A 22,574-nucleotide genomic window follows, 5' to 3' on the forward strand; every position below is an offset into this window, starting at 1 on the left:
CTGCTCCGCGGGAAGCCTGCCTCTCCCTCTCCCACTCCCCCTGCTTGTGTTCCTGCTCTCACTATGTCTCTCTCTGTCAAATAAATAAATAAAATCTTAAAAAAAAAAAAAAGTTAAATGAAAACTGACCAGTGTAAACAGAGGAGAAAAGTTTCAGTTGACAAGACTTGGTTAATACTGTAAAGGCAGTACCTGTGCTAACATATGCAAAGAGTGTATTAAATATATTATTCTCGATTATCGCTAATCATCTAATAGTTGAATGAGTTCATATTTGCAGATAAAGAAAAGCTCACACTTATTCTTGCCTACCTCAACCCAAAACAGTGCGCACATACACGAGACTTACACCTTTATTTGCTTCATAAAAAAAAAAAAAAAACAAACCTGCCAAACAGCTAAGCCATTGTTCCCACACACCTTCTTCTAAGGTGGCATGAAAACCACATTCCTGGGCATGGCATAATCGTAGTGTCTGACCCCCCAAGAAGCATTAAGTCAAATTCATTTACCCCCAGAGGGCTACACACTATTGTATCCTTTCCACTTTCTAGCCACCTATGAACAATGGAGAGTAATTGCAACTGTCACGGGCAGTCAGTAGGAAAAGTAAGCCAGCGCTATTTTCCCAGTTTTCTGCCAAACCTATCCAAGCACCTAATAACCATGCCCCCAACCAAAGAAAGATCCACAGTTGCCTTTTAAATGCATCAGAAAACAGCTTTTTTGAATAGAACCAGAGGACAATCACCAAACTTATGCTCTGAATGTGAAGCTTAAAAAACTCAAAATTAAAGACGGAACTTCTTTTGACTGTACTACAGCTTCCTGAACTAACCCCACAGGCAAGCCTGAAAGGAGAGCGGAGCTGCTTTCCTCCAAGCTTATCATCACTGCCGTGGCGGCTTTTAAGTCTGACTTGTGAAGAAAACGAGGGAGGGAAAAATGTTTGTCCTCCAATGGAATGAGATCACAAGGCTTGGAACAGGCGGTCTTCTCTGTTCTACTCTCAGTTTTCACTCAGGTCAGAGGAGAATAAAGAACCTTGGAGAGAACACATCCTCTACCGCGGGTGCAAATGGGTTAAAAATCCAACATAATAATATAAAGGATCTGCTGCCTTGGAAGAGAGATTTCTCTGTTCTCTTTAAACTTGGTCTTCAAGCTCTTTAAGACATACAAATTATTATCTGTTTGAATTTGATTCCATTATAGATTTTGGTTACTGAATGTGTTGATTAGCACCCATTCTTTCTCTCACCATCAAGGTCTACTTAATCATAACCTGAATATATGTAAACTTCAAGTAGAATGGATGAAAAGTGAAATATTCAGTCCAGCATTTCCTGGAAGTTTCCAAATGCTGAGATGCTAGTGTCCTGCCTTTCTTTAGGATGCTCCAGTGTAGCAGAGCCATAAGAAAGACAATTGCCTTTTTCATTGGGAGAACATGTGCGCATACATACATATGCAAAAAAGTTATTTATACACATATTTCTACATGTATATTAATATAAATCTGGTGATATTTTAAATATATTCAGCTTCTACCAAAAAATATAGAGTAATATATAACGAAATATTTTAATATTGATGAATAAGTAGTATTTTTTTCTCAAAATTAATTCTTTAGAACTCAGAATCAAGTGTGCTATTGGCAACAAATAGAAAACCATAGACTGCCTACTAGGCTTTGAGAAAACACACATTAAAATTAACTGAAATGACCATTTGATTCTATTTTTATATGAGAAATTAAGCCCTCTCCCACTGTTATTAGTAAAAGTTTATTAAGATATGAATATTCAGTATCATGAAGTCCATACAGACTTTTTCTCTTAGTTGTTTGTAATGTCTGATTCAAATAAAACCAAACCAAAAATATTGCTCTCATTAGTGAAAAACAACCTTTATTAAGCTTTCTGCATTCATCATTTCTGGTTTTAAATGTAGATTATGTACATTTTGTTCACACTTCTAATATGTAGAATGTATAAAATCATCATAATAGGCAGTTTTTAACCCTGATGTAAATACATTCCTACTTACAAGGTAAATCATTTGAATTTTTTTTTTAAATGATGAAAACCAAAGCCTTTTGAAGATACAGTGGGGTTATTCTGTTAAAATGACATTCCATTTATCTAATAAGGCACAAACAAAGAGAAAATAAGAACCCTGACACATCCACTTTCAAGCTAGAAGGAAGAAACACCAAAGACAGAGAATACATGAGGCAGGAGGGGATGGGGGGAGAAGCACTGTATCACTGTTATATTTCAAAATATAAACTTCATTTTCGTACATTTTAGATCAAAATAATTGCAAATATATTACCTTTTATTTCACCAAAGTTCCCTGATCCCATTGCAAGAAGTTTGTCTTTCCAGTCCTTTGAGAGTAGCTTTTCAATACTGGGGGTTTCTAAGTAAAGAAAAAAAAAATGTAAGCAAATCAACACGACTATCTTTACAATGCAGCTCATTAAAAGTCTATCTGCTAAAAATAAGGCCATCCCTATCCGGGCCCCAGTTCATAATGACTTCATCAACAAACTGATAACGGAGGGGGGGTGGGGAGAAGAATGTGTTTTGTCACCTGCTGTTTCAAAATCATTAGCTTTTTCTTCTTGCGGAACAAAGCCGTACTAATTCTTTATGACAATGGGTACATATAAACCTGCAGTTCATTGTTTTTCAATTTGGTGAACAAATTCCTGCTATAATAGATGCTTGTCAATTTCAGGGTGTTAGTCTGCAGTCAAAAAATAATTATGTTGATAAAATGCAGAGCAAAAAAAAAGGCAAAGAATTAGCTCTTAAATCTGCTACATGTAATTATATCCCTCTGTGTGTTTACAATTACATCCACTTTATAATATGTGTTTAACATCGTATGGTGGTAAGCACACTGTGGAAAGATTTGCCAGTACTGTGAATGTGAACACTAAAAAAAAAAAAGTTGGTATAAAAGAAGCTTTACAAAGATTGCAAAATCTAGAAAAGTGAGTAATGCCTATAATGGAAACCTATTATTTGCTTATTTCAGATTTGTCTCACATTCTTTTAAAATGCCCAGTATTGAGACAGGGCACATATATTTTAAAGAGCAAGGTTATGCTTTAGTCTGATATTTGCTTCTATATATCACATGGTTTTTGACCTCTTCTTTTGTGTTGAATTTTAATGTATAAGTAAACATAAATGCTAATAAAACTCCCAAACATTAAACTCAATTCCAAACAATGTAATTGTATATTCTTGTCAGCATTTAGATGGGTACACAATTACAATGGCTTTCAATCCCACGATTAGCACTGCATTCAGTTAGAAAATGGAGTGTACTAAAAGATAAGTGTCCCAGTATGCTCCATCTAAATAACAATACCCACACTTAGTATCTGGATCTAAGACATACACTGCCATTCTCCACATTGGTGTTTATGTGTATTTGTGTTTGTTCAGACATTTGTTTACCCCCTACTAGGAGCATAAAGGGAGTACATGTTAACTTATCAAAGGAACCGTCTGGCCTAGAGACCATAAGATTATTAGAAACTGGTTCATTTTCCCCACAGTAAAATGCATTTTAAGGCGTCATCATCATCTTTGGCTAATGCTATCTACTTCTCTCAGGCCTCCATCTTACAGCCATTGACTGTCAGAGTCACAAAGCCCGTGTGGAGTTTTCAAAAAAGTAGAGGTGAAATTTCCTTGGAAAAACTGTGACAATATGGAACGCTTTTTTTTTTTTTTCCCCAGATGTCAAAAACTTCTGGAAAATAAAATAGTGAATCTGTATGATTACTGCTTTACATAGTCTATGGTCTATACATATGGTGCATACACACACACACACACACACACACCTACCACAATTACTGTGTACACATTTACTGTGGAATTTACTACGGAATGTGTAAGTTGTATTTTTTTTTCCTTTGTAACAAGGTATCTCCACTTCTTACATTTTAAGGAAGACAGATCCTAAGAAATTGCTTTTACTTTTTCTTCAAATATCCCTCTTTCTGTACCATAGTGGTTTTGAAAATGGTAATGACAATTCTGAGTAATAAAACGGCTTAAATCTCTTCGTACTGTAATCAATATTTCTGTTCATTGAGGCTTTCAAAGTAACTTTAAAATACTTCTGCACGGATTTCCAATGTTTCTACATTCCCAGTAAGCACTTCATGAGCGAAATCATTTTTTAAACCTTATCAGAGTAGGTCAAACAAACACCACTGTTTCTTTTTTCCAGCACTCCACAAAAATTCTTGAGTAGCGTGTAAACAGGGTACAGTCAATACGGTATTTGCAATAGAGTACTGTCAGTCATTAAAAGCTAACAAACCTTTGCAAAGCAGGAATGCAGCAATAGAAATCCATTGTGCACTAACAATAGGCCCCTGAACCTCCCGGCACCAAAAGCAGACCATTTTACTTTTAAGGCTATTGTCTGCAAAGTCCATGACAAAGCTTTTCCCCTGCAGCTAGACAAAATATTCACTGTAGTGTGCTCATAAAGAAACAGAAGTCTTCTGTCTAAGTTGCAGAGTTAAAGTAACAGCCGCCAGATTTCTGAAACCTGCAGAACATTCCTAGCCTCTTTATTAACTTACATAAAGATAGAAGGCTCCTATACAGAGCCACTTTTTTTTTTTCAAATACCTGACATATATATATATATATATATATATATAATAACTTCTTTAAGACCAAATAATTTGGAAGATGTAAAATCAGAAACATATCTAACTCGGGGATGTCATGTCTGCGGATGAATACAGACACTAATATTTGCAATTTGGGTGATGTATATATTTTAAATTCAGATTCAGTAAACATTTATTGAGCAGCCTATGTGCCAGGAATTATGTTAGATGCTTTTACCTGTCTGTATTCTCTCATTTAATCATAGCAAAAACCTGAAGGCTCAGATTGTGTTATTATATCCATCACACAGGTTAAAAACAAAAGCAAAAAGAAAAAAACAGGACTTGTCTGAGGTCTCACAAAATGTAATGGGCAGAGTTGATTTTTTGAAGTAAGGTTTTGTTTTTTGTTTTGTTTTGTTCTGTTTTTTGCCTACAAATTCCAAACTCTCTTGTCAACAATGAAATGATAATGACAGCTACTATTTTGAGGGCTAAGTGCTAAGCAGTGTACCAGGTCCTTTACATGTGGTATCTCAAACTTCTCATAATAATCTTCTGAATTAGATATTTCCCTAAGCTTTGGTTTCTTAAGTGGTAAACAAAGGCACCAATATCTAATTCAGAAGATTATTTTGAGAAGTTGCCCATAGGGAGCTAAGTTCAACCTACTGGATCCCAAAGTCAGGGGGACCAAAAGTGTATCATTTCACCCACTTCACCTCTCTATCTGAAATACTATAAAATAAAGAGCTTTAAGCAAATCCACGTCCAGTATTCCTCCAACGGCTACTGTTGTAGCTTGTCTCCACTGGTCATTCATGAAGAGGTGGTTAAGAAATGATTTCACCGTGGATGTTAATGAAGACAGTTAATGATGAGTTCACAATGGTCATAATGAACACAGTGGATGCATGGGTACTAATGACTGAATTTCTCTGAAGATGGTAAAGAACCCAGAGAATATAAATGACTAGAACTGTAAAAGACCAAATGGCAAAATCCCAATATTTATAATACACCTGTTCATTAAATGTGTGAATGTGATTAAGGTGAAATTTGACACAATTATGTAAGTGTTGCTTCAGTGTTTATGGACTAAAAAATATAGTAGTTATCTATTAAATATTCCATTTTCTAAAATGAGATGTGATTTTTTAAAATATGTGTAGAATTGTATTTTATACTGTGAGTACATATAGTATGTTTGTGGACATACTTATTTTCCAAAAGTTCAAATTCTGGATTATCCATCATTTTCACATTAAGATATGCCACAGTTTTACTATAAGCACCTTTAAAGATTCTCCTGAGAGTTACTTCTCTCCAACATTGAAGTATCGCAATTGCTGTCAAAATAAAAATTAGTGCTCCCTATATTAAAATAAGTGAGAGAGGTAACAGTAGCTCTTATTTTTGCATAGCATTTCAGTTTATATAATGCTGTCAGATGCAACAGCATTGTCAATGGTATGCATTGTTATTACACCATTTTGCAGATGAGAAAACTAAGGCTCAGAAAGATGCTTTACCCAGCATCACTTAGCCAGAGAGTAGAACAGAGGGAATACAGAACCAGGGCCTTTTAATTCAGGGATCTGTGTCTTTAGGGGAAATATAAATACGTACATATTTTAAAATTAAAAAAAAATAAAATAAATGGTAAGAAATAAGCTATAAGATAAATTAGAGGGTGATGACAGATATCCTTATCAGTCAATCCATTAATATTAAGATGACTCTAATTGGATTACTTTTGTCTCTTTCTGCCATCAGGACCCTTTTGATATGTTTGCTTGATTTTCCTTCCTCACCCTCGCCTCTTTTGCTCACATATGTTTCTTCACATCAATGCCTATGGCAATCCCCACCAGTGAATGGCCCCCCCAACTGTGCCAGCCATTGTTACAACAGCATCCTGCCTCTTTAGGGCCTGTTCATTCCCTATAACTCTCACTCCTTTTTCCCTTCAGTGCCAAACACTCTTAAGACTGACTCCCTCATCTGGAACAATGAGACCTAGAGACTCATGCCAACATATTGTAATTCTCCAACAAGCTGCCAGTGCCAAGAGTTAAACCACATTCGCTCCAGTGCAGTAGCTTTACACACAAGCTCAGGTTTTTGCTTTGTGTTTATGTAGGTTTTTTCCCTTAATCTCCCTTGATCTGCAGTGGCAGAGCTCATTGAAAAATCGAACAAGCAAAAAACATGTATGTGTAATATTTGACTTTTTTTAAACAAAGTCCCCAGAGTTAGGTCTTACCAAATCTACCACAGTTTATACTTTAATTTTGTAGCTTAACCTAAGCTGTGTTATTCGTGACATGTGATAGGGTGCATGTTTAGGGATGGGAGTTGTCTTCTGGAAGGAACAGCAGTATGTCTAAACTTCAAAAAATATAGCAATACCTCTTCAAAGTCAAGAAGTTAAAGTGACATTATGTGGATTATTCACATCGTAGAATCAGAATTTTAAACCTGCATGGATCTTTAGATATTATTTAGATAGGCATTTCATAAAAGTAATTTATTAAATAAAACACACGACATAAACGGAACACAAATTGGTTACTTAAAACCAAAACAAACGAAATAAGCATTCCATTGTCATGTCAATCTCATTACATTCCACAAATTTACATTTCATTTCTACAAGATTTAGATCTATTTAAGGGCTAAGAGACTGTCAATCTTTAAGTGAATTGTGGATTATATAGTGTAATTTAAATATCTGACCAAGGAAATCAGTGTTGGGAGATGACTGTTTTGCTCAATACAATTTGGGTAATAAATAGTCTAGAACAAATTCTGCATTTTACAGACTGAAATTGTAAACTAAGGTTAAAATATGACTAAAATCATAAATCTAATTAATGATAAAGGTAGGACCTGAAGCCTAACTCCTAGTTCAGTGTTCTTTTCGATATGCCACACACAATAACAAGTTCTTTTAATAGTCAAACTTGTCAAAAATGAAATGTTAGTCCAGTTTTATTCGCCTCATCTAGTTTTAAACAATTATTATATGAGAGTTGATCTGGGCGACTGAGCTCTGTTTGAATTAGGTATTGTTAACTCAATATTCTCCCCTTGCAAGCTTTCACTTGATGGCCAACATAAAGCTAAAGAATAAACACAAGTTAGAACACTTGGCCAAATATATTTTTCTTCAAAAAGCTAATTACAATTCAATGCTTGCTATTTAATTATTCAATTACTGATAATAAGATTATTTTTGAGGGGGAAGATTGGGCTAACTCTAGAAATCATATATCTGTAAGAGTTTAATTCATGTTGACAATATGCACAGGCCTAGACAGCATTTTGGGGCAAATACTAAACAATGTAATGGAAGTAATGTAAAACTTTTATATATCTGGAAAGTTATTTGTCCACTGAAGACCACGGGGCCTTGTAACATTCCCATTAGCCAAGCACTGCAGCTAGTCTGCCACGGAAAATGTCAAGTTCTTCTAGGAAACATTAAAAAATAATACATACCACAACACACAAGAGAAACACATCTGAAATTCCAAAGCATTAGAATTTCAATAAGCCTCATTTTTATATGTAATTATCCTAAAGTGAATTAAGCTCTACAAATACTTTACTTTTAGTGGTGCCAAAATACTTGTTTGTTTCCACTTGAAAGTTAATAAGAGCTTGTTAACAGAAAGGAAAAAAAAAATTTGGCCTGCTGACTCAAGTTTTAAAATGTTTAATGTGCAATCAGTTTTTGGAATATTGCAAAATTTAAATCAATACTTACAAGCTTGAATTTTCTCGTTGCACAAGCTGAAACTATTAACACACCTGCCCAATTATATTCAATCTTATACCACATTTTAAAAGAATATTTCTTCATCACATGATTAAACATGCCATAATCAATATGATATAATTGCTACATTTCAATAACCTTGGGTTTACTCCTCACAAGATGGCTCTATATGTTTTACATTAAAAAAAAAAAATCATTAAAAGAGACACTTAGGAAGCTATATTGTTTTATCTACTCTATCACTCAGAAAGTTAAGTATATTTTCTTTTCTTTTTTTTTTAAGGATTTTATTTATTTATTTTACAGAGAGAGTGAGAGCAGAAGCAAGGGAAGCAGTAGAAGGAGAGGGAGAAGCAGGCTCTCCGCAGAGCAGGGAGCCAGATGCGGGGCTCAATCCCAGGACCCCGGGATCATGACCTGAGCTGAAGGCAGATGCTTAACCATCTGAGCCACCCAGGTGCCCCAAGTTAAGTATATTTTCATGCAACACTTTGTTTTGTCCTTGTTTCAAAAATTAGAGGCCGGCAAAAATAACATTAAGTAATTTGGGGGAAGCATTTCAAAAAAGAGTTGCAAAGAGGTATCCCTCATGCACAAAATCTCACTAATGTTGTGCTATTGAACATTAAAAAAGCCTTGATGTCATACAACCAGACACCATCACTTACTAGTTTTGTGACCTCTGGCAAGTAGTTTAACCTCGCTATGCTTCAACTGACTCATCTGTAAATGGGAATAATAACTGTACTGACCACATACGATTGTCAAAATAAGTGAGATAATTTATATAAAGCTCTTAAAACACTATGGGGCACACAGTAACACTCAAAAATGTTACTAACATTACAACTGCAACTTAATATACGACAACCCAAAAGAACTGTTTCAAAAATGAAATGAAATATATATGCACATGCTTCACTGTGCCCATCACTAAAACAACCCAGAATTCAAAAACCTCATCAAAGGATGATGGTTGTCTATGGTAATGACCCACAACCCTTAGTTTCATGATTATCTACCATCCCTATGAATTTTTTAGTTGGTTCATGCCAATAAAGATGATAGAGAAAAAGGCGTAGTATCATGAGGGACAAGGATAGTTGTCACTTCCATGAGGTTAATGTATGAACTGTCCCAAAACAGCACAGATACACAAAAATACTCAACTAATCTTTGCATGATTTTTTTATTTTTTTGGACAGTTGTCTCTCTTATTCTCCGTAGGCTCTATTACATCCTCAACAATGGCTAAAGCTTTCAAGCCAGTGCTGTTGACAAGTGAAAGAGAACAACAAATAGCATTGTAGTGCTCTTTTCCCAGGGTCACTCAACCAGCGGTAATAGTTATTATTTTTATTTATTAGCACTGTAGCCCTGTCCTCTATCATGGCTAACTCACCCCAACCCCATGATAGCAAGAGCATTTTAACTTTTAATAAAAATGAGAGAGTGCAGCACTCCTGTGTAAGGCTCTTTCGGCAAAGTGCACAGCTAATGAATATTGCCCATTTGTATCCAAATAATTTATGATGTCAGCAAAGTGTGGGTGGGGAAACATGAATTAAGTTGTAGTCATTTGTTACAATAAGAGGGGTGACAATGGAGAGTAGGAGGAAGCAAAGGGGTTGCTAAGGCAAGAGGGGTAGAATAGAAAAGCATAAATAATGTGATAGAAAGAAATTCGGGAGGAAGATGTTCATGATTGTATCAGTAATAGTCAACTTCAAAAAGTTAAAGCATTTCCCAAAAAGTTTTTCATGACTATGTCTTTTTATTTTATTCATCGAATAACCAACTTTCTTAGACATCAATTACAATAAAACTTACTCTCCATATGTTTTATATGAAATACTATTTTCTCAACTGTGGATATGTGAGATAGAGGAAGAAAGAAAAATAGAAGACAAACCATAAGAACTAAGTCATAGCAAAAGGTACATGAGAGTCAGGCATATTTAACACAAAGTCTTCGTTTCACAAGACAAATTTACAAACAGGAGTTTAAGATAGCTTAAACATATAGCAGTTTAGTAAAGATAAGAATGCATAGTTCTAAGCAAATTACATATGCCTACTGATATATTTAAGAAAAGAATTACCTAAATATGTATTTGAATTATAAATGAAGCAATTATCCTACTATAAAAGAGTGTATTCACATAATCATCCATTTAATTAGATATCTAAGACCATGATGAAAATGAAAATTACTGATCGTATTTGTACAATTCTGTTGTTGTTGTTGTTTAAAATTGTGAAAGTGGGTGGTAGGGAAGATAAAGGAGATACAAAAAGCAGAGAAATAGAAAACCACTGAACATACATTAGAATAAGATTCCAATACTTTAAAAATATGACAGAATGTTTTACCACTGGAAGTGAGAATTAAAGCGCATACAGCCTGATGCTAAACCACTACACATCCTGAATCTTCTCTATCACAACATATGTGAAAACAAATCACAATCTCAGCTTGCCAGATGCCTGAAAAGATATGAACAATAAAAACTGACATGATTCATATGATAAATTAGAGATTGTGATATGCAGGTATAGTTGAACAGTTGAGCTGAAAAGCTACTTACAATTCAAATTATTTTTTTATGTTCTAATACATAGCATCAGATTTTAAAATTAAGAAAAATATCCCCTGATTTGCTTAAAATCATATATCTAAATTTGCACATATCCTTCTCAACCAAAGTAGTCCATCTGCCTTAACAACTTGTTATATTTGGTCTCTCATAACCTTTCATGGATTTGGATCGTGTCATTTTTAGAGTAATTTTAGATGAGAAAATACAATACTTGTATTTCCAAAATGGCATTTAATGTTCACAAGCTTAGACACATCAACAACGAAAGCTACAGTCCTGTGTTAGGTATGATATGCCGTGACCCCCCCATCCCCACCCCACCAAATGCAGAAGAGCCAAACAAAATCAACCTGTAAGAGTTCTCTTTAAGAAGCATTTTCATTTAAGGAAGAATGAGTGGGAAAAAAAAAGATAAAAAGGAAGCACACAAAAAAGAAAAAAGTCTGGATAAATAGAAAAAGAGAAAAGCATAGTTTGTTTTTCACTTTTCCTGTATCACCAGAGATTTAGCATTCTCAATGTTAAAGTCAGTGGGTATAAAATTGGGCATGGAGAATCCATCGGTATATTCATTTAATTTCTTAACTTAATGAATGTACAAAATGATTGTCTTTGCTTTTAGTGGCATGATGTACTATTAGAGCTATCAGACTACTTTTAAAAAATCGGATACTTCCCTTTTCATTATTTTGCACAGCTCACGCACGTACATACACAAGAAGATCAGGAGACGTTAGACTCTATCCATTTATTTATTCATTTACTTAACAATCATTATTAAGCTGCTACTGTGGCAGGGTGATAGGCACTAAGACATGGCCTCCGCACCTCAAGAAATTCACTATCTCCTGGGAAAGATGGATAGACTAACAGCGACCAGACACTAAATGTTTGACTCAAATTGCTAGGGTGTCACTGAGTTTCTCTTTTATTGTTTCATTTATTGAAGTAAAAACAAAGAGAACATGCCTTATTTTAATTATTACATGGTAAATAAAATGTGCTGAGAGACTTTTTCCTAAATGCTACTTTTGCAGTATTACCATAAAGAGTTCAAAAATAGTCTACTGTTTATCAATCAAAGCAGCTATAAAAAAAATCTACTAAGCAATACTTTCCAAAAATAGGGCCAATTTCTCATCTTGTCTGTAATTAGGAAAATAATATGAATTAAGTCACACTATCAATATAAAGTTAAATTAAAAGATAAGTATATGGATAAGAATAGTAGAATGGATTATTTCAACAAAGAATAGGTACTATATATTTTTGCAGGCATGGGGATATTAACAGGAGCAAAACAGAAGTGGATCCTATCCACTTGAAGTTCATCTCATAGGGAAACTTCTTTAAGTGCAAAATTCCAGGGCCACTGGGAGAGTCTGGCTCTTTATGCCTTGGTTGAGTCCCAGGAATCTGCAATTCCCAAATACCTGAGGTAATTTTTTTGATGAGGAAACACTGATTTGGGGTATAACAATATGGATAAAGACATTCTACTACATTTTCAGAAACTTGAAAACTTTTTTCAAGCGGTTAAGACGTGAAGTAGAATATATTGAATTCTTCTTATGAAAAGGTAAAAGAATTTTACCAACATCACAGTGTCATTTGAGTAATAATAATTTAAATATCATCAACAAAAAAAATTCAAATACATTCCAATAGTTTTCTATTATACAACTCAATGAGATATAGTAATTCAAAGGGGAAAAAAAGTCACAGTAAAATGCAATAATGAACTACCAGGAGCTAATATATGTTTTATTTATTAAAAAGGGGGAAAATAGAGAATTATTATTACTGGAGTATTGGGAACAAAAATTTTGTTTAAAAATCTTAAACAAGGGACCATTAATCATATGACCACATGTATATTCATGTATGTATATTCTTCAAAGTAATGTACTACACACATAATATGAGAGGTATCTATGTTTATGTAAACAGCAAAGAAAAAAGAGAAGCTCCTAAGATGTCAACTAAATGACAAGGGCATCCTCTTTTCACAGTTGAGAACTAAGGTTCAGAGAAGAACAGTGGAATAACATTGCAAGCAATATGGTAAATCAGAGAAGAATGAGTGGGATAATATCCTGATTATTCATTTAAAGGAATGGGAGGACAACGAATTATTAATACTGGAAAGGATGTTAATGGTAGAAAGGAAAATAATCTCTACCTTGAATATAATTAATAGGAATTTTTATAGCACAGAAGCATTGCTGCTTATTTTTCTATATTCTTTTTTTAGATTTTATTTATTTATTCGACAGAGAGAGAGAGTCAAGTAGGGGGAGCAGCAGAGGAAGAGGGAGAAGCAGACTCCCTGCTGAGCAGGGAGCCTGATGTGAGGCTTGATCCCAGGACCCTGGGATCATGAACCAAGCTGAAGGCAGACGCTTAACCAACTGAGCCACCCAGGCACCCTTTTTTTTTATACTCTTAAAAACATCAACCTATAGCATCTATAGAATCATGTCTCAAATCTAATAACTGAGAGGAAAACATTTGAAAGGACAGAGAAATATCCAGGGAGAGAGAAGAGAATAGGAAAGGGAGGTCTGCTGAATATCCCTTCTTTCTCTTGTGTTTAGCTTTCCTGAAGTAATCATTGAACAACTTAACTCCCATGTATGTAATAAATAATAGATAGAGATATATATTCCTTAAATCTTTCTCTTTAACATATACATATATTTAATATCAAATTTATGATATTAAATTATCTTGTAGATATCTCATCAGAAATGTACCCGAAAAGAAAAAGCAGGTGGGGGTGGGAAGGGCTCAAGGGATGTTCACCACACTATGATGTGTACCTCATGCTTTCTTAATGACTCACTTATTTAATAGAATAAAATTAAGAAAGGTAGGGGAAAAAAACTTATTTATAACAGCCTAGGGATTTTGGTGAAGTACAATGAAATGTCAGCAATTAAAAAATAAAAAAAAAAAATAGGTCAATATTTCATTCCCAAAGGATGGATGAATCCAGTAAAGTGACAGACCACCCAATTTTCTGACCTTAGAGTCAGAGAGCAAGTTTTTACAAACTTGGGAATGGTCTTTCAAAAGCCACAAAAGTCTGTGTTGCACATGTCAGAAATTCAAAAATGTTCATATCTCTGGGAATTTTCCCTGAGGGACATGAAAACCCCAGGAAGCTGCTATCTCAGTTCTCACAAAAAGGTGCAGAGTATGTTTAAGCCCCACAGGGTCTCTATTACAGGACATTAAATCTCCCACCTAAAGTGAACACTGGGATGACTCCTGAAGATGGTTACAAAAAGGCTTCACTGCCCTCAACTATTTGGAAAAATCTTGTAATTCCTCTAGGAGGAAGATTCACATAAAACACTGTGAACAATGATAATAAATTAGAAACACATATTTAATCATTTTTATGAATTAAAAGTGTTCCAATAAGAGTAGTTGAGATCTTCAGTTAAACTACAAGCATGACAAATAAATCATTCTAAGTATTGTAGCTGTCTATAATCCTATTTGCAGAAGGCAAATAATTTATTGCAAGAAATCTGGTAAACTAAACTTGTGTTTGCAAAAAATTTGTAATCATCAAAACTGATCTTTATTATTTCCAACAGGTTAATGTTAAAAGGTGCATTATCTACTTAACATTTATGTTCATGAAATTTAAAAAAAAATAAAGTGTTCCATTTCTAAAGAGAGAAAGGAAAAACATCATTGCTCCATGGCAGCTACCAAAGAATGAGAGAGAAATTACTTTGTTTGATGAGGGGATTAAATTCTTTATAAGAATACTTCCAAAATTTATAAATTACATTAAAGTAGATACATAATCTAACAAGTTTCCCAATTATACACTAGGTGTCGATTTATTATTCTGGTCCAGAGTTCAAGATGTAAAACCTGGGTTATTTATTTCTCTCTTTTCTTCTCAGCAAGTTGTTCAGATTATAGCACAGCACCCTCAAAATTATAAAGCATCGAAGCCAAATCTCAAAACATGTAAAGAGTTCTGTGCCAAATAGAGCTGTATAAAAATTAAAAACCAACACCTTTAAAAAATACTTGATTTAAGTTTAATCGAAACTTTTGTTTTCATACATATTTCAGCCTTTCTGTTCTTTTTTTTTTTTCGTCGTGACATATTAAGTGCCTAAAAAATAATGATCAGTGAGATTTCACAGCATGGAGGGGAAAAATAATAGGAAAAAAAAGTTTATTCCACACTATTTGAATTACATTTAGGTAGTTCTCAATGGGGCTACTACCAAATCCTTTAAGCCCACCAGCCTCTTACCTACATTAAATTAATGAGGCATCTCAGACATTCATTCTTCACCAGCAGCTCTAGACTCTCCAGTTGGACACCTACAATTTACTAAATTACAAACAGTGACCTAGGGGAGACATCTGTTTGTTACATGCAATATTGCATTATAATCTAAACTAAAAGAATATTTGGGAGATTAAGATGATAAGATATATGTTGAATTGCATTTTCTGGGGTTAATAGGGGCCGGTCTATAATTCTGTGATCTCTTTTCCCATACAACTTCCTATTTTCCCATCAGGAAGCAAAGGCCTCCACAGATCAACATTATGAAATACAAAACTTATGAACAATCCAATACTAAGAGGTCTCTATTATGCCATGATACTCACTACCGCCATACAATACTTTTATTAAGCCTCAAATACATTAAGCTTGATTATAATCAATTTTTTTTTATACCACCTTCTTACTAATGCTCATAACACTTGGCTCCCAGGGATGTACTTATAATGAGATGGCCAGGTGTATTTTCCATTAAATGCCTCTGTTGGAGTTTCTATAGTGCTTTTTCTCATATATTTCAAGTTAAATGCTCCTCTATTTTTATGTTTGCCTCACAATAGCCAGTCCCTTTTCAATGATTAATTTTCTATTCAAAAACAATTTGCTTCTTTTTCCTTTGTCCTGTCACGGTTTCAGAACAACGTCTTTCCTTTTCCCTTGTCCACTGCAGAAACTCACCTCCTTCCCCCCCCTCCCCTCCAGATCACTACCTTCTAGTCTCCAACTTCTTTTTAGTGACATATAGTCCAAAATATTTAGGAGCTCCCCCCAGCAGGAGGCTACTCAATTAACAAAAACAAAGCCCTGAATGATCAAGGCTTTAACTGAGCCAAGAAGTACTGTGGTCATTTATATTATATGACCTCAGCAGTCTCTTGATTGAATTGCAACCCAGCATTAAATCAAACACTGTGTGTTGTGTGTGTGATTTTATAAATGCTGGGTGTGTGAAGTGGAATCAGGGAGGTGAGAGGGGTGGCAAAGAGATTATAAATACTCTCAGGAAAAAAAAATCACAATTCAGAATGCATTTGGTTTTTTAATTTTTTTTTCTTTTTTAACATGCTCTTTACTTTGTTTTGGAACTAAGATACACTTTGTGAAATGCTCTGAACTAGTATTCCAAGGCATGTTTAAACAACAGAAATAATGGAAGCATAATTGATTGCAGCTGGGAACTGTCACCCTATCAGTAAGCAGCACCTAACTGGCAAATACTACAAGCTTGTTACAGATTCCTTTATGAATTGGTCACTGTAAGAAGACTGGGCATTCTTTACACCACACACTCAAATCAAAATCTTCACTGATTTATTTTTCAAATTTTACTAGACTAGAAACAGTGAGTGGTTAGTCTGTTGGCCTCTCTCCAGTGTGTTTGGGCAGAGAAGGTAGGGTGCTTGTTTCATAAAGCCAAACACATAACAGGTTTATAAACATGCTATATCTTTCAGTCACGGAGGAGATATTCAGTAAAAACAATTTTCTCAGTACATGAATGCTCATAGGAGAAAGGAGGAGCAGTAAAAATATCTTATTCAGAAACCCATTTTTGTGAGTCCAATTACTATAAATTTCTCCATACATATCATATTCCAATCAAGGACTACCAAGATTCAATTCTTATCTAGAAGCAGGCTTTTATATCACTCTTTCAGTTGATTTACTGAACTCAGACTTTCCCCAAAAAGGAGCAAAGAAAAAAAAAAAAGGAAAAGAAAAATAAAGAAAGGAAAACTAATAACTTCACATTAACTTACTAAGAGAAAAGCTACAGTAAGTCCCTTTTCCTATTTTCTTATATTTGTGTAGCTGTTAGACATTTTGCAAAGGAGGGGAGTACCAGCCAGCCTTTCACAACAAAAGACCCACTGTCACTGAGCCAGTCCCAGACATGGTGGAAACCAGCCCACAGGAAAAGGCCTGGCTCCAATGTTAGGCCCCGGCCGAGTACAGTCACTATATTCACTCAAATTGGCAACAGGTCTCAGTGTTCCTGGCTTTGAGCTGTGAACAAGGGTCGGGATTGAATAACCAATTATACAACCGCTGACTGAGTTTATCCAAGGTTTGCAAACTGCTATAATAGCCCAGTATTCAACCAACTGTTTTATCCTTTTCCAGATACAGTGTCATATCTCCCCTTGTGCTCCATTTACATGTCACTTTATTACATACATCCATTAAAAAGGTTAATACGGTGTCACACTCAATGCCCACATGTTGCCTTACAGGAGTTCTGCTTCTCTCCGGGGCATTTCATATAGACACCTTTCTCTGTCTTTCACTTTCTCTCTGCAAGCTAAACCAAGTTTCTGTCAAGCCTACAGAACAGTGGATGAAAGAACAGTAGCCAAATGTCAACAGTTTCAAAAATACGCCTTAACACTAATGGGCTGTTTGAACCCACCTTGGTATATTAAAAATGTGAAAATTCTGAAGTTTGGCAGTTCAGACTAGCACCCAAATGTAAGGGGCACACACAAATTCATCCAAACGTGTGCCTCCCCCTTTGCCAAAATGGATGTCTCAAAGTTCAGGAAGACCTACAATTTTTCTGCATATTTGCATGCCTGCTTTTAATACAAAGTGGTTATGATGGAAATTAAAAAAAAAATAGAAATAGAATTCCAAGTACTTTTCCTAAATCTCTAAAAACCTGAAACTCCTGAACGAGTACCTTCCAACTCAATAAACAGAATAAGGGAAATGGTAGAAATATCAGGTAGTTATGACGGAGTTGGCTTTTTTTTTTTTTTTTTTGATGCCTTGATCTCTGGTCTTTTATTTATTCCATGCTTGGTGTTAACTGGTGTTTTACACAGTGTAAGCTTATCTTTTCCACTGAGGCTTTTTATCTTTAAAATCAATAATACAGATCCCTTATAGAAATCTAAGTGATATGCATTGGAATATATAAAAATCACATCAACATTTAATAAAAAAGCTGGCTAGAAATAAGAATGACTGATACTATGCAAAATCATTTACATATTTAAATATTTGGAGGTATTTCTTTATGTATAATTAAAATAAGAGGAAAAGTACCCTTTAAACCCACAATAAAAATTTTTTATAATCATGTATAATAATAATAATAATAATACTGAAACAACCTAAACAACAGTAATACTAACTACTAATTGAGACTTTAAGTGGTGTTAACTTTTAAGTGCTTTATATACAATTCTGTTTAACTCTTGTGAAATTCTATTTGTAGTTGCTAAGAGCAGGTACTTTTTTGTAGCCAGTCTTCCTCCTTCATTTACAAGCTTAGACTAATCTTGTAAAATTACCTAGCTTCCTGTGCCCCAGGAATTAGTATATGCCTACCATCTAGGGCTACTGAAGGCATTAAATGACTTTCTCAAAGTAAAGTGTCTCAATACAATATTTTTAGGTGTTTGTCATCATTGCTCTTCTTCACATCTCCATCTTTATGAGTAATGTACTGCTCAAATAACCACATCTCCAGCAGCTCAGTGAGTGACAGAGCTCATAATAACCTTTGCTTCTTCAAGTAAATCATTATCTTCAAGAAGTCTATATGTTCGAATGGCTTATTAATAACACCAATCTTCACGTATCGAACATCTATGCTTAGCTATTTGCAAAGTGAAAGTAGCAGAAAGACTATTCAAATAAAGAAGTCTAATCTTATTTGTTGAGTTCCTACTTTCTTAACCCTCACCTGCAACTAGGAATAATCAGTTCACCAAATCCAATGGCAGTGTGGATAAGAGGAAAAGAATCCATTCCGAAAAACAGAAGAGTAAATTGTAAATATAAAGACTCTGCCGCCCTTTCATTGTTACCAGGACGTTCACTAAGTTGGAACTTGTTGCTGATCTTTTAAAAAAGGGGGGAAAAACGTGGAGCTTTTACATTATGGCAGGTTTTGGAGATACAAAGCTACCAGCTATGAAAGCCACTATGAAACCTAATTATCAATATAAAACATTAAAATGTTAATAAGAATCAACCTACATTTGCAGGTATCTGAACAAATCTACCTCATTACTTTATCAAACGTAATACCGAAGAAGAAACTTCGGAGTCAGAACTAGGTATGAATCTTGGCCCTGTTCTTTACTAACAAGTGGTCTTAGGCAAGCTATTTAACCAGTTTAAGTTTGCTCACTTTTGAAAAGTGAAATTATGATGCCTGTTTGCCCTACAGGAAGAAAGTGAGAAAGAGAAAGAAAGAGAAAGACTGTTACAGTGTATAACACACATTAAGTGTTTAATAGAGGACAGCTGCTATCAGCAACTTCATCATCTTCATCAACATCATCATGTTTCCCTTCTACCACCATTGTGAATATACCTGCAAGCAGAGCAATTTCATTGTTCAGCAGTATTCTAGAACTAGTGACCCCAAGAAGTTATTTGTGTGTTTAAATATATATTTTCTTCAGCAAACTGATACTTTGATCTGGGCCCTGTAACTGGACAATGGCAGGGAAAAGGGCAAAAAAAGAAACTCTACTTTTAAATATTTTGGCAATAATTATAAATGGAATTAGCCAGAATATTTACTGAATGCATTTCATTCAAATTTTGGGATAATATGAAAGGCTGGCATTGAAAAATAGCATTTATATTTTTTCCTTTTTTTCTCCAAATTTTTTTTAAATCATGGAAAATTATTAATGTTTTGATTACTACTCTGATAGCATCAGCATAGCAAAAAGATCAAGTAAAGGCAGATGAGAAATTCTTCACATTCTATCACTCTGAGGAAAAGAGCAATTCTGCATTGAGGAGTCCTCTGTCCTTACACTGAGTCTTGTTCTTCAGGTCATTTTCCTTGAAGAAATAATAATAATAATAATAATAATAGTAATAATAATAATAATGCCAAAATATTATACCAGCTAACTGGAGAAATATGAAGAAAATAATATTATATCATCTTCACAGCTATATATTTAACTAGAAGAAACTTTTCTGGGATATATCTTTAATCTGAATCTATGACTTTATAGGAAGATTTTTTCTAGTGGGATGCTCTTTTAGAATATGCAAAATTCACCTACCTATCTCCTTTTGTGTGTATGCAAAATAGAATTTTTCTTATAACAGCTTCTGCATTTGTAATGGCTATGAAAAATCTATATTGCTTATCAAATGAGAAAAATTACAAGACCAAAGAGACAACTTTGTAATCCCTAATCAATTCAACAAACGCTCTAAGTATCATTAATATTGTACAGTTCAGAGCCACATTAGGCATTGTCTCTCTTCCCTATTTTGGTTAGAATAATAATAATGAAATCATTCATATTTATTGACTCTTTACCATGTATCATGTGTAGTGCTGTGGTTTATGTAATTATGTCATTTAATTATTGAAACAACCTTCAGAGGTAGGTACTACTACTGTCATCCTTTTTACAGAGGAAACTGAGATTTAGAAAGGTTAAGTCATTTCTTAAGGACACACACCTAGTGAGGAAATAAGCCAGGATTCAAATTCCTATCTGTTGAATTTCAAAATTTGTTTTCTTAATCAGTACCCATACCGACTCACCCAGACTATGAACAATAACGATAGGTGACATATTGCAAATAGAACTGAGTGCACATAATACAATACCATTCTGAGCTCCTGTTGGTGATGATTTCTGAGTTCTCAAGGGTATCCCTGATTATTTGTGCTTAGAATAAAATCCAAACCTTGTTCAAGGCCTACAGACAGAGTTATATAAGCCTTGGCCTATGTTTATTTCTCCAGCTGTTTGCTGCTCTTCTGCCCACATGTACTAACTAGCCACTGAGGCCATCATGCCATTTCTCCAACTAGCGAAGTCTATCTACCCTCGTTTCTGTGTGTTTCCACTTTGAGTTCTGTGTTCACTTTATTTCAGTCACTCTTCCCCCAAAACTTCACATGACTGACTCCTCTTATCCTGAACTCATATTTCACCTTTGCAGAAAGGCCTTCTTTGACGTACCATCTAAAGCAATATAGCCCTACTATCACTTCCAGTCTCTATCAAATTCCCTTATTTTATTTTTTTTTAAAGATTTTATTTATTTATTTGAGAGAGAGGATGAGAGGAGAGAGAGAGCACATGAGAGGGGGGAGGGTCAGAGGGAGAAGCAGACTCCCTGCCGAGCAGGGAGCCCGATGCGGGACTCGATCCCGGGACTCGAGGATCATGACCTGAGCCGAAGGCAGTCGCTTAACCAACTGAGCCACCCAGGCGCCCTCCCTTTATTTTTTATAGCACTTATCTCTCATGGAAATCATCTTATCTATTCATTTATTATTTTTTTTCTCTTCCTTCTCACTAAAATATAAGCTCTAAGAGAACTTGGAACTTATCTGTCTTTCTCACTGTGTACCTCCATTTCCTATACTTAAAAGCTTGGCATATATCAGATACATAAAAAATATTTGTTGAATGAATGAGTATATGAATTTCTGCCAGACTCTTAGAGATCCTCTTTGCTTTAAGATGACTCAAGGTTATGTATGATTTGCAAGTCATTCCTGATGTGTGGGAAGACCATTCTTCAAGTTATCTGTAATTAGAGTATAAAAGGAAACATTTTCATTATCCAAGTTTCTTAATTCTCTCTCATGGATTCTATATGTGAAAAGAGTTTTACTGTGATTATATAGGCAGGGCTATACTTGTTATCCCTGATTAAATAGATCACGAAAGTAATCAGAACAGCATAGGTTATGGGGAACTAATAGCCATATGATTTCGTTGTCTTGTGAATGATTTGGCTTCTTCTGGACACATCAATTATGTCAGAAAGACATTTCCAGCGACCATAATATCTGCCTTTGTTCCCAAGTTTCTGTATGCACATACACACAAATACACACACAACTTTTTATTGCAATTACATTTAACTAATATCTATAAGTATATGTTTTCTGAAGGAGCTATAAAACTGTGACAAGTATTTGTGTGAATAAAGCAAAAAAAAAATGCCCTTCATTCCTTTACTTTGGAATTACTTTACACAAATAGTTAATTCATCTAAATCCAACTATGTTTATTTAAATAGGAATTAAAAGAAAAGTCAAAAATTAACAATTTGGGTAAGGCAGATGATTCTGTTTGTCACTGCCCTCAACAAGTTGCACTAAGTTGACACACATAATCTGAGCCTGCTTGCTGTTCCCTCTGTTGGTTCCTGCTTGCTCATCCCAGTTTGAGCATCTCACTCTGCCAAAAGACTTGGATT

General features: G+C 34.7%; 1 protein-coding gene across 17 annotated transcripts in view; it reads right to left on the reverse strand.

Moving 5' to 3' along the window:
* The window catches only part of SOX5 (SRY-box transcription factor 5), a 993,366-nt gene that overhangs the window by 222,940 nt on the left and 747,852 nt on the right, over positions 1-22,574 (reverse strand). For all 17 annotated transcript variants that reach the window (XM_081821346.1, XM_081821353.1, XM_081821350.1 and 14 more), the window contains one exon: positions 2,338-2,424. In XM_081821346.1, the coding sequence (XP_081677472.1) occupies positions 2,338-2,424 (87 nt within the window). The remainder of the gene's footprint in view (positions 1-2,337; positions 2,425-22,574) is intronic.

The sequence above is a fragment of the Leptonychotes weddellii genome, chromosome 5 (genome assembly GCF_054177405.1).
Source record: "Leptonychotes weddellii isolate Sample4059 chromosome 5, ASM5417740v2, whole genome shotgun sequence".
Lineage (NCBI taxonomy): Eukaryota > Metazoa > Chordata > Mammalia > Carnivora > Phocidae > Leptonychotes > Leptonychotes weddellii.